The sequence below is a fragment of the Saccostrea echinata genome, unplaced genomic scaffold, assembly GCF_033153115.1.
Source record: "Saccostrea echinata isolate AGI-Se365-2 ecotype Australia unplaced genomic scaffold, CSIRO_AGI_Sech_v1 ptg000009l, whole genome shotgun sequence".
Taxonomy (NCBI): Eukaryota; Metazoa; Mollusca; class Bivalvia; order Ostreida; family Ostreidae; genus Saccostrea; species Saccostrea echinata.
Window position 1 is genome coordinate 16,038,079 of NW_026889758.1, and position 14,490 is coordinate 16,052,568.

Genomic DNA, 14,490 nt, shown 5'->3' on the forward strand with positions numbered 1-14,490 from the left:
AGGAAAAATCTTTAAAAGTCTTCTTCTCAAAAACAGCAAAGTTATGATTAGTCATATTTATATGGAAGCATCTTCAGGCAGTGAAGGTTCAAGTGTGTTCAAATCATGACCCATAGGGGTAGGGTGGGGCCATGATCAAAGTTTTACATGGGTGTATATAGGAAAAATCTTCTTGAGAATAAAACATCCTGAGATAATGTAGATTCAAGTTTGTTCAAATCATGCAATTGGAGTTAGGGTGGGACCACAATATGTTATATAGTTATGGAAAAAATATGCTGATAAGGAACAGAAGGGCCATAGTTACTCAGGTGAGTGGTGTGGCCCATTGGCCTCTTGTTAATATTACATGTGTATTATGTATCTGTAATTATTAAGTTCAGCAACAAAGTATTCAATTTACATTGAATTGAAGGTTTTAAATATTCTTTAAAAAAAAAAACAATATTGAGTACATATTAGCAATTTTGGTAAAAAACCAAGAGCTTACAAATTAGTAGAGTGTTTATTAACCATTTGTCCATCATTTTGATAGTTTTTTCAAAATATCTTCTGATATTACTTTTAGTGACATCACCCATATGTACATGTATTAAGTATATGATAATATATATATATATATATATATATATATATATATATATATATATATATATATATATATATATATATATATATATATATATATATATATATATATATATATATATGTGTGTGTGTGTGTGTATGTATACCTCAATTTAATTTTTATTCCATTGTTCGTTGAATGTGTTAGTATACTGTTCTTTTGATAATTAAAGTAACTTAAATATATATGTATTGTATTTTCTGAATTGTAATCTAGAATTATTCAAATGAAATTTAAAAATTCAAAAAAGATAACCACATACAATGCATAGCAGTATTATATACTGGAAGCTTTAAATTTCTCCAAGTTACGAAAGATCATATCAAAACCTTTTTGTTTTGGGGGGTTTTTTTTGGCAAGAAAAATATTTTCATTAATAGATTTGCATATGCTCTGCCAACAAAAGATATATCACTGATATGCTGACCATCTCAAAGGGCCTAGCTCTTCCAGTAAATGTAAAAGGGAGATAGAATATGCCTTTAACAAAGATTTTAAACTTGTAGAGGAAAGGAGAAAATGCATGGCTGGACCAGGAATTGAACCCAGGAGACCCCTGCATCACTAGTCATGTGCTCTACCGACTGAGCTACCAAGGCTGATATCCACGGCCAAACCATTACATTCCTCCCTCCTTAATTTGTCTTCCCCCTCGAAGACACAACCCAAGTTATTATTTGCCACTGGCAGGATTTTCACCTGCAAGTCTAGGGGTGCTCAATGGCACCAAATCTGTAACAGGAGAGGAGAAAATGTATGGCTGGACCGGGAATCGAACCCAAGACCCTTTGCCTAGTTAGGTGCTGTACTGACTGAGCTACCCAGGCCACCGGCGATTGAACCCATCTGACTGCCACAAACTATTTTTAACATTTTAGTGAGAAACTTGGGTCAAGGTCACAATAAAGAATGGGTTTAAGGGCAGAAAATATATATTCTTTACAAGAATTTATACAGAAATTTACTCGAGTCATTGCCCTTGACCTTACTTCAGCATGCTAGAGGTTAACAGCCAGATCGTTTTGACTTAGCGCCGCATATATAAGGAGCATAGGGACGTTAACTGAGACTCTTACTTGTAGGAGTATCCTTGAACTCTGACCTAGAAATTTGGTTTGTATACCAATTATTAAAGAGAACTCTTTAAGTGAAATAAAGGGAGAAAAATATGTAGCACACAAAACTGTGTTTTGTCTTTTACCAAAAAAATAATCAATATCACTGCAGCCTTTTTTCAGTGAACAATCTGTGGGTGAAGTATGAATCAGATTAGGGCAGGGTAGAGAAAATACATGTGGGACAAGTCAAATGGGATGATAAGTCATGTCAAATAGACATAATACATACTAATCACTTGTAGAGGCTCAGCCCAAAGTAACTTATACTTGACCATGAGCACATCAATATCAAATAATGATTTGGAACAGATAGTTTCTTTAATTTCATTATAAATGGAAAGATATTTTATTTGAACCCTCTTTATTGCTATGGATTTTTATCACAGGAAAACTGCAAATAGTACAGAAAATCACTTATTTTCCCCCAGGCTGGTTTAATCTTCATTCAAAGGTACAGTTAATGAGACCATTTACATACAAAAATGTTAAAACACCGGTCAAACATTTGGGTATCTACAGTCAATATTTGATTTCCACGGATTAGTCAGTCAACAGCATCAGGATAAAACTCCACTTCCTGTTCGTCGTCACTGTCTGTGTCCATCTGGTCAACCTGGAGTCTGTAGCTGTTCTCAGGTTAAGGAAAAATGTGTATTAAGTCTATATAAAAATAACAAGAGGCCCAGGGGCCACATTGCTCACCTGAGCACTGTGGCTAGGAAAAAAGCAAAAATCAGTTTAGTATTGCAATGCATAAAGGGTCCCGACCTACCCCTAAAAGGGGGGGGGGGTATGATTTCAACAAAATTGAATCTACACTAACTAAGGATGCTTACACATTTTTTTTGACTAACTGTGACTTTTTTCCTACAAGTTTAAACTTTCATTGTGGCCCCTACCTACCCATGAGGGTCATGATTTGATCAAACTTGAATCTACACTATCTGAGAATGCTTCCTTCCATATAAATATGACCAATAAAGACTTTGCTGTTCTTGAGAAGAAGATTTTTAAAGATTTTCCCAATGTATTCCTATGTAAAACTTTGATCGCCCACTGTGGCCCCACCCTACCCCTGGGGGTCATGATTTGAACAAACTTGGATCAACACTACCTGAGGATGCTTTCATATAAATATGACCAATATTGGCTTTGTTGTTCTTGAGAAAAAGATTTTTAAAGATTTTCCTTATGTATTCCTACGTAAAACTTTGATCACCCAATGTGGCTCCACCCTACCCCCGGGGGTTATGATTTGAACAAACTTGAATCAACACTATCTGAGGATGCTTCCATATAAATATGACCAATCAAGACTTTGCTGTTGTTGAGAAAAAGATATTCCTTTGTATTCCTACGTAAAACTTTGATCGCCCACTGTTGCCCCACCCTACCCCTGGGGGTCATGATTTGAACAAACTTGAATCTACACTACCTGAGGATGCTTCCACATAAGTTTCATACTTTCTAATACAGTGGTTCTTGAGAAGAAGATTTTTGAAAGATGCCATAAATTTTTCATGAATTCGCAATTATCTCCCCTTGGAAGAAGGCGTGGCCCTTCATTTGAATAAATTTGAATCCACTTCATCCAAGGATACTCTGTGCCAAGTTTGGTTGTATTGGCCCAGTGGTTCTGGAGAAAAAGATGACAATGTGAAAAGTTTACAACAACAACGACAACAGACAACGGACAAATTTTGATCAGAAAAGCTCACCTGAGCCTTTGGCTCAAGTGAGCTAAAAAGTCATGTAGAAATGGTAAAACATAATCATATATGATAAAGGATTCGCCATATTTCTTCCCTCAGGGTTGTATGGCTCCATCTTTATTTTGAGTGACTTGGCTAGTCTTTCTGCTGCAGTCCTCGCTTGTAATTCCTGCATTATAATTGATAAGTTTTATGATACTGGATATACACTTCATTTACTCAGAAAAGAAAAAGATCTAAGCATTACATATTGCAAGTTTTTTTTTCTCTTTACACATTCTTCTGTATACTTGAAGTATGCTCATTGTGTTTTTTTTTTCGTTTACTAGTATACTGTAAAATCACATATATTCGTGGGGGCAAATTTTGAGGTTTGAGGAAAAAATATTGGTTTGTGGGGATTTGATTTCATGGTTGGAGAATGTTTATTTGTAATGCATATAAAATTTTACATTTCGTGGTGGTCATAAATGAATGGGTCTCTCCATACCTCAAAAATAAAACCCCCCTCCATACCTCAAAAATAAAACCCCCATGAAAATTAGTGATTTCACAGTATACATCAGAATTTCTTCAGTAGACTTGTTCTGATCTTCACAAATGATTATGCTGGAACATGTCTTACAAATTCTTTGTTTTGTATCATGACTGCCAGGTAGTAGATTTTCTTAGACAAATTAAAGATTATATCAATATGGTTTATTAAGAATCCATAAAAGCTTCAGCAAGCTGATATTTAGTACATTAACTGTCCATCACATCAAATGGCATACCTCCTGATGTCTCTGTTGTGTTTGCTGAAGCTGCATTGACTCGTTCAGTGAGATTAGCTGAGCCGCTTCATATTTATATATGGGGGGTGTGGCAGCTGATTCGTCCTTCACCTCACTGTGACATGATACTGAAGTGTTCTCTTCTTTGATTGGATGACCCTGTCTTGACTTCCATTTGTATTTGTCTGGGAGTTCCTGAACATTGTGTATCTTTAGGAAACTATTATTTAGATGTAATTAGTAAGATCAAAGTAGAATATCTTCATAATTTGATCAATTTATAATATCATATTGTACAAAGTATTGTACCTGTTGGCTTTAAAATATGGTGCAAATTTTGTGGAATTCTCCAATATTTTGTTTTTAAGTTCTTCAGATCCTAAGGTTGAAGAACATGGATCAATATCCATATTTTCCATGGCTTTCTCCAATAATGTCACATCTCCAACATTTACATTCAGTGTTTCCTGCATGTTGTTGTTTCTGTTACAATGTTCTCGTGTTTCTGTGATGGCACCTCTGTCATTTTTAATTCTACCTTGTACACTTTTATCTCTTAAATTTGAAAAGTCACTTGTTATACATGTTTGTGCTGCAGTTTGAGGGGCTTCAACTAATGGAAATTTCTCATTATCTTGCTTATCTGCTTCCAAACCACCAGATTTATTTGCCATGGTAACCACATCCCTAAGTACATTTTCACTGACTGGGGTGTCTTCATTTTTCACAGCAGAAAATACTTTGTCCTTTGATACTGCTGAAAATTTTGATGTAGGCTTTATATTTGGATTTTTGTCCAGTTGTTTTTTTGTTGGTGTGTTACCTCTTGGTTGGGATGTACCAGATACAAGCCTTTCTTTTTCACTTATCAATTCTATCAATTTCTGTCTAAACTGATTAATTTTCTTTCCTTTATCAGGAAGATTGGAAACAAATTTTCTAGAAAAAAAAAGTACAATTTCAGAAATCATTTGCAGTAAAATGGCTGTCATAAAACCGTATTCTGCTAGCTGCAAGTGTCAAAACTAGCATCTTTATAAACTTTTGGCTCAGCATAATTAGTACAGTTGAACTTCAGTATCTCGAATACTATGGATAAGTCAAAGTAAATTTTTAGCCCACGGCACTTTTCTTGAAGTATTTTACTCTATATATTTCGAATCCTTGGATATTTAGATTTTTTTTATCTTGGTCCCATCATGTTCAAGATAACAAGGTTTGACTGTGTATCATAAAATGATTTAAATTTATAGGGTTGTGTTAAACTTCTTTTCTATTTTTTTAAATACGATATACAGGGAAATTTTTTGCCCCATTTAATTTTTGCCCCTTTCGCCCTACTCATAGGTTGGCAAATTTAAAATGGGGCGAATTCAAAAAACACAGTACATTGTATAATTTCTTAAACAGAATTGTGACTGGGCGAATTTAAAAGGGTGCTAAATTGTTTGCAAGTGTGAAAGGGCAAAAATAACCCTGTATACAGTATTCTCAAAGTCAAGTTTGAGTTAACATCAGTAACTGGTCGGCTGGTAACCTGACTGACTCGTCAACTCAAACTCAACATATAAACTTATAACAAAAAGGCAAAAGTTGACTCATAACCAAGACTCTGGTTACAATTTGATTCCTTCACAAATTATAATAATGATAATTTTTAACTATGAATGATATTATACTACCGTTATTATTATATGCACATTCATAGTATGGAAGATTAGACACAAGGCAGGTTACAATTTAAACTTTACCTATGGTACAACTTTACCTCTCCCCTCAAAAATAAAAAGTGAACTTGTAACCAGGGTCTTGGTTATGAGTTCACTTTGTCATTTAGTTACGAGTTGACCTTTAGGGTTCAAGCTGACTTGATTACAAGTTGGTCAGGTCATGAGTTGACTTGATACCTTAACATTAACAGTGAACTAAACATATTAAGACTACACACTGTACAAGTAAATTTTAATTGTAATATCCTCATGATGCAAGGCCGTCAGCAATGGGGCAGCAGGGGTGGTGGTCACCACCCCCACAATTTTGTAAAAAAAATTATGAATAAAAATAAAATAAAATAGAAAATCAAAAATTGTATACCACACATCCAATTTTAATGAAAATTGGTACAGAGCATCCTTGGGTGAAGGGTGGGGTGGGGGTGGGGGGTTAAATTGTGAAAATGAAGGGCCAACTCCCCTTAGACAGGGATATAATCAAGAAAAGACAAAAATAGGGTGGGGTCATTAAAAAATCTTCTTCTAAAGAACCACTGGGCCAGAAAAGCTGAAACTTATGTGGAAGCATCCTGGGGTAGTGTAGATTCTAATCTGTTCAAATCATGCCCCGGGGGGGGGGGGGGGGGGGGGCACAATAGGGAATCAAAGTATATAGACAATATCTTTAAAAATCTTCTCCTCAAGAACCACTGGGCCAGAAAAGCTGAAACTTATGTGGAAGCATCCTGGGGTAGTGCAGATTCTAAATTGTTCAAATCATGGCCCCTGGGGGTAGGGTGGGGCCACAATAATAATAAAAGGGGAGGGGATCTGGTGAAGAACAGCAGGACCAAAAGTAACTCAGGTGAGTGTTGTGGCCCATGGCCTCTTGTTATCAGATAGTGTCGTTAGGCCATTGAAAAAATGGGAAAAAGTAAAGAATTGGTGAAAACTGAATTTTAGTCAGAACAGGTTAGTCAGATTCACCTTTTCCAACCAGTTCGCCTCCCCAATGTCAAATACTGTTGATGCTCCTGTAATGATTACTTTACCTTTTCAGTTACATAAACTTTTGAAATATACAAACCAACATACGTTTTTTTGAGAATATTTTCTTGTCTAGCCAATAATTCCTGAAGCTCTGAAATCGACTTATCTTCAAGCTTCCCTAAGTAACCCTGTTTTTCTGTGTCCATCACGCAAATGATCTACAACTACAAAAACAAGTTCATTTAAACTACACATCATTAAGATGATTATGGGTAATATATATTTTATTTGGTGTAATCATTAAATTTAGCACAATCCATGTTATGGCCCACTTTCACACATTTTATGGAAGATTTTCAATTCTAGCAATTCTGGGTCAAAATCACTACTTATGTGAGAAGAATTAAAGCTTATTTCTTTTTCAAAACAAAACAGAGACCTGTACTAATTATTAAAACAAGAGACCCATAGGACACAATGCTCACCTGAGTCAATATGGCCTGTTTCTTCATCATCAGCAGGTTTTTTCCTATATATTCTTATGTAAAAATTTGATCCCCCATTGTGGCCCCAACCTACCCCCCATGGTCATGATTCAAACAAACTTGAATCTACATTACCTGAGAATTGATGCTTTCATATCATTATGACTAATCAATCTAATTAAAATAAGATCTTACACTAGCTCCCCGATTTCTTTTATATGTCTTGACATATAAAAAATTGGGAAGTGAATGAAACATCTCATTTCAATTAGATTGAATCATGGCTTAATATGCTTTTCTTGAGAAGAAGACTTATAAAGATTTTTTTCCTATATATTCTGTGTAAAACTTTGATCCCCCATTGTGGCCCCACCCTGCCCTGGGGAGGGGGTGGGGTCATGATTTGAGCAAATTTGAATCTACACTACCTGAGAATGCTTCCAAATCAAAATGATTACCAGGTAATCATGGCTTTGTTTTCTTGAGAAGAAGACTTTAAAAGAATTTTTTTCCAATATATTCCTATGTAAAACTTAGATCCCCTATTTTAGCCCCTACCTTACCCTACACCCAGGGTTCATGAATCTTCTCTACCTGAGGATGCTTCTATATCAGTATGACTACATGTAATCATGGCTTTGCTGTTCTTGAGAAAATGTTTTTTTAAAAGATTTTTTCCAATGTATTCATATGTAAAACTTTGATCCCCCATTTTGGCCTCAACCCTACCCCCTGGGGTCATTATTTGAACAAATTTGAATCTACCCTACCTAAGGATGCTTTCATACCAATATGACTAATCATAGCATGGCTGTTCTTGAGAAGATTTAAAGATTTTTTTTATATATTCCTATGTTAAACTTTGACCCCCCCCCCCCATTGTGGCCCCACCCTGCCCTGGGAGTCATGATTTGAATAAATTTGAATCTATACTACGTAATGAAGGTCTCACATAAGTTTTAACTTTTTTTGCTCAATGGTTCTTGAAAAGAAGATTTTTGAAAGATGCCACCAATTTTTCACTATAACTTGATTATCTCCCCATGACAGAGGGCATGGCCCTTCATTTGAACACATTTGAATCCCCTTCATCTAAAGATCCTTTGTGGCAAAGTTTGGTTGAAATTAGCCTATAGGTTCTTGAGAAGAAGTTGAAAATGTGAACAATTTACAGAAGGAGGACAGACAAAATGTGAACAGAAAAGTTCACTTGAGCTATCAGCTCAGGTGAGCTAAAAATATGATTTTTAGATCTATGATAGACTACCTCCCAAAAAGAAAAGTTGCTAAGGAAATTTCATGTCTCTCACAAAAATCTTTTTTTTCCTTGTTTGTTAAGGACATTCGCAACGTAATTTGAACATAATTGTCTTTTTCCCTAGAGTTGAAGAGTTCCAATACTTGACGGACCTGTGTGCTACTCTTTAAATATCTATATATGGTGCTATACACCTCTTCTAAAACAAATTTGGATGAAGAACATCTAGAATATATGTTTAGTAATTTTTGCATTTTTTCTTTGAATAATACAAGAGTTTTCATCATTTAATATCTATTCAAAACCCCTGGTATTGCATGCTGCTGTTTTTGTTTGTGAACATCTAATGGTACTATAATTTTAAATTACCATAAGAATATCTTGAAAAATTATCAGTAGGTAAGGTATGTTGTGTATGTCCTTATGGAGACCTAAAATAGATTGCTGGTTGACAGCTTAAAATGGAAGAAAGTATTGGATAGCTTATTCTCAACATTCTGACAATTGAAGATTGCACACAGTCTACAACCTTGTGTTCTTGATAAGTAATTAAACTTAATGTAGGGCCATGTAAATATTTAAGTCTCATATAAGTTCATGTATAAACTATAAACTGTATAAATTTACATGTCTATCTGTCTATATCACTCTTAATTTTATTTCATTGCACAATTAGATTAGATTTTACTAACTGGTCAGGAACAATTTTACTTTACTGGTCCCCAGAAAAACACGCTAAAAGACAGTGTCACTGTATGCGACTACAGTATACGAGATCGCGTGAGCGAAAAAAAAAAATTAAAAAGTATGAGGTTTCAAGCCTTTTTTAGCCCAAAATCAAATTCTATGGTTAAAAAGTTTAGTTTAAAACTTGATTTTTAAACCAAGTTTTTAACCTCATTCTCTGAAAAAAGTAATAAATATCATTTATTCAATGAAAAGGAGACCAAAAATTAAAATAATTGTCAATGTAGCGCATGCGACAGATGCTTAGTGCCATTTCTTTCGTACTTAGCTATTTTTTTCATGTATCAGCAATAAACAAACCAACGAGATGTCGTTGAAGCTGAATTAAGATCTTGCAAAAAATATTGAATTTCTTTTTTAATCTAAAAAAACAAGACACCAACCCTAATCTCTCAGATGGTATGCAAGGAATAACCCAAATCTCTAGATCAGATGCTAGACTAACCCAGGATGAGCGAGGACTAACACTAATCTCTTGGATGCACATAGTGCACTGACTGAGCGTGCCGATCTTGCGGATCTGGGGACCCGTGAAGTTAAGTCTACCCTACTAACATTTCCAACACTTTACTCTTTTAATTTTTCTTGCCCTCTTTTCATTATAACACCTTCTTGAGTGTTCTCTATACATAAGAGGGATATGCGTTACTGAACTTTATGTAGCCTAATTTACCCTCTCCCCCTCTCCCTTGAGTGACTACCATAAGAGAGATTATGTATCAGTTGTTCTTTTTTGTCAATCTTTCTTTACCATATTTATGAAAAGTCCAGTTTTTCTTTCTTTTTTATGCCCTCAAGTGGCTTAAATAACAAGATGTTGTCTGTGTTCACCGTGTTGTCGTTGTGAGTTGTGAAATCAACACCGGATCCAACTTTTTATATACTATTCAGGAGAAAATACCGATTAAAATTTCCGGAACCTTGGAACGGTGTAAAACTAGAAACAAGAATGAAACTTTTCCTTATGTAACAGTAAGGAATATTCTTGTTGAATTTTTTAGAGAAAAACAGGGAACAATAATCGTATAATAATTTTCATATCCATGGCCAGAGCCAATCCCAACTTCTCGGTCCTTTCCGACCAGAGGAAATTTCAATAACCTCAAGGTGTTTTTCCGAGCTAGCCAGAAAGGCCCTAGAAGATCATAATGCAATTGGGCCAGAACGAGCCGGAGAGATTCAATGCGTTGGAACTCCTTAGACTAAACTGGCCTTGCCTGTCTGACATGCGCGATATACAATATTTTTCATACGATAGAGACGGGCATAATAACCATGATAACCAAAAACCATGCAGTCTATGGAACTCCTCATCCTAATTCGTAAATTATAAAAAATATTAAAAATCTATACAAGCCACGATTACTACATTGTGAAAATTGAATTGACATTTACTGTGTGCTAAATTTGTAACCTATTTAAGCAATCGCAACTTCTCAGGTCTTTCCGAGCTTGCCGGAAAGGCCCACCGAAGAAGATGCCAAATGCTCATGAAATATACGGAGATAACAAACAGTATTCAAGCTCAAAGTCCATTAAAACAATACAAATGGAGAGCAGACATCCAAAAACATCAGAGGTTGGATCAGGTGCCCTGGAGGAGTGAGCATCCCCTGCCGAACCGCCGTGTGCTCCTTGTCATGATCGAGATATAACGAAAAAATCCGTCGACAATTTCAGTGTGTAAATAATGGCCTAACAATTAGTATGAAAAAGGTCAGTCAGCATATGACTTAATGATAAATTGTATTGCCGACAAGGTCATTGAATCAACCATAGAACTTACGAAATGATGACATTAAAGGAGATTGTTGATATTCTTGTTTCATCAATTTGTTTGTCAATAACTTACCTCGTTTTGGAAATTGTTCATACGTAGAGCATGCTCTTGCGTATCGAATCAACTGAGAGATATACACCCCATATGCAGGTGATAAGGGTATATTGCTGCATAAGTAAGAGAAGTTGAAGCATTCTGAAAATTATACTGAACCATGTTAAATTAACTTTATTTGCAAATATTTTCCACATTTCACGCATTTCACCGATTTTGAACTTGAATAACCCCACGTTTCTATAGTTAAATTGACTTTAAACTGTGTCTGATATTTAAATGCGGAGTCGGTAAATAAATCAGTTATTGTTTTAAATTTCCAGTATCTATGAAAAGCGATTGATTTAAATTGTGCAATTTACAGGAAAGTCCTATCTTTATATAAAGTAATAAAACAAATAGAAAGATCTTAATTTTAGTTAGTCTGAATTTGTCAAAAATACGCCATATATGACTTTAAGTTGTGGCCATTTAAAAACGTCCACTACATTTCATACCTAATATAGCGATACATTCTCTAATAATGAAGAGAACATTTTCGGTAGTGTTTAATAGCATAATAGATTTACAAATTGGCTACGAAACATATATTGAAATACATGTAGATGGTTTTATGTACTATCCTATATGTAGGAAAAAAGCTTCCATCAACAGATACTACATGGTGGATTAGGCATTCCTATTAAGAAAAATATAAGAAAAGGTCTTGCAATATTACAAAACACATCCTCGGAATTTCAATATCTCAAGCTAAAAATTTTTTTTTAAATGTAAGAAAAATGTTTATTTATGTTTAGCATATATATCCCCAGAAACACCATCTTTTACATGTAACAGAACACAAAATACAGACGTATTAGAAGTGATAGAGAATGATATCATCAGTAAATATATCAAGCTTGGGAATATTTTCTTAACAGGTGACTTTGGTATTGACTCTGATTATATTAGGGGAGATTCAACCTCTTACATTCCTATAGACAATGAAATGTATAATATTGATGTAGAGATTGGGGTTAGACACAATGGAGACAAAACGCTAGACTGCAGAGGCGAAGACTTACTATAGAAATGTGTATTACAAACAAACTAAGAATAGCTAATGGCAGAACTTCTGGTGATTGTCATGGACACTATACATTTCATAATTATACAGGATCTAGTGTTGTAGATTATTTTATTGTTTCAGAGGAACTTTCATAAGATATTCTATATGTTCATGTTGCAAATTCTATACCACTCTCAGACTGTCATTGTAGATTGTCTATGAAATTATTATCCTCTTTTGAACGTGAGAATGTTTGTGAAAACATGATACAAATGCCCAGTAGATACATGTGGGACATTTTTTCAGTAGAATTTTTTTTCAAAAATCCTTTACACATATCACCATTCAAAGAGATATAAACCAATTTTGGAGAAACCTATTGAACATAATGAAAGGAGCATAAATGAGGCCAAAAATATTACATATTATTATAAATTTATTCTTGGTGCTGGTAAAAGGAGTACAAATACTGCTATTCTGTCTGAACTTGGTAGATAACGCATGTATTGTTCAATCATCCTTAGTTTACAATCCTATATATATATATTAATTGGCATAGATTAGAAAATATGTCAAAATCATCTTTATTACATTTTGCATGTGATGAATGTAAAAATCTTAGTCAGTCTGATATCAATAAATAATGGTATAACACTGTTAAATTTTTATGTAACAACTTACTTGTACATGTTTGTATTTTTTCTTTCTTTCACCTATCTTTTAGGCCTTTTCCTTCTTAAGGTTGTTCACTTTATGCCCATATGGGCACTGAATTAGTAATAAAACATATCTTATCTTATCTAGTTTTTAACATAAGCTGGATTACCTATGAATATAACACGAAACAAATATACGTAAATCACTGTAACGTAGTTCACAAATCAAATGATTTTTTGGCCTTAAAAAAATACAGCATTCTGAAATCGTTATGATTAATTAAATTGATGGCATTATTGATAGATCATCAAAAAATTATTTGAATTCTATGTAGGCCCTGTATTAAAGATAAACTGATATGATAACCTAGTTCATCAAAAAAAAAAAAAAAAAAAAAAAACAGCAACAAAGAAAAACGGAAACTTTTATTTTTATAGACGATAATGGAATTTTTAATTTTTTTTTTTTTAACAAAACAATATATTTTCAACAAAGAATAATATTATTTAACCATGGAAAGCACGAACAGTTATAGGGTTTCATGGCAATAGAATTTAGTAACGTAATTCACTGTACTTTTTGTGACGAGATATAATTTTTCATTTAATTAGCACTAAATATTGTATTTCATAAAGATTTTTTTGAAGGTTAATAAACCTTTATTCTCTGGAATAAAAGGCTCATTCTGCATATCAAGCACTTAAAACTTTTTTTTTTTTTTGGATAGGAAAATTTATGATCGGTACGAATTGGGACGTTACATGTAAGTTAGTAAAAGTGATTTCTGTTCGTCAATACATGTCGTTGACTTCGTTGTCTACCCTTCTTTCAAAACATTTGCAGTTCATGTAACACCGAATTTTTGACTGGCTCTGTGGCAACGCACTTTGAAAAAAATTTTCAAAGTGCGTTAAATTTTGGACAAAATCAACGCACTTTGAAATTTTTTTTCAAAGTGCGTTAAGAGTGTACATCAACATTGTTTACCTTGGAGACACTTAACGCACTTTGAAAAAAATACGTATAAATTTTTTTTTAATAATAGACAGCATTATAATTTGTTATCAGCATTAATTTGTTATATTTCTTCAGAAAAACTGATGAATTGATCTACCCTCATCGAGAATGAGGAGAAGACAGGTAGAAGTCCCTCAGCCCAACTCTCTATCTTTCCTACACAAATATATGTATTTACATAACTGGTATGACATTGATATTATTTCTCTCAATAAATTTGAGTTAACGTAAAATAGATGAAAAAAATTGAGATAAGCTTTCCTGAAAAAAAAATTATGAACCCTATTATATTAAAGAAGAGAACCTCATAACCTTTATTCAAAATGTATCAAACAATGATTCCTCAGAAAAAATGCATTTACATGGTAATTAAAACATGCTATTTGACATGTCTAGCGTTTTTATGATATCAAATTACAGATTTAGAAGTAATTTGACTGAATAACTTTTTTGAGAAAAAGTTATTAGTGAACGAGGTAAAAATTTCAGTCGAGTGAGTAATGTGGCTAAA

The 14,490-nt window shown here is 33.9% G+C and overlaps 1 protein-coding gene across 1 annotated transcript; it reads right to left on the reverse strand.

The window, feature by feature from the left end:
- Positions 1-2,159: 2,159 nt before the first annotated feature.
- Positions 2,160-10,286, reverse strand: LOC133183375 (DNA-directed RNA polymerase II subunit GRINL1A-like). The gene is made up of 6 exons (XM_061318337.1): positions 10,175-10,286; positions 7,039-7,157; positions 4,541-5,170; positions 4,232-4,451; positions 3,515-3,627; positions 2,160-2,372 (listed from the first exon to the last, which is right to left on the reverse strand). Exons 2-6 carry the CDS (start codon positions 7,137-7,139, stop codon positions 2,291-2,293), a joined length of 1,146 nt encoding a protein of 381 aa, XP_061174321.1. The 5' UTR covers positions 7,140-7,157; positions 10,175-10,286; the 3' UTR covers positions 2,160-2,290.
- Positions 10,287-14,490: the final 4,204 nt, after the last annotated feature.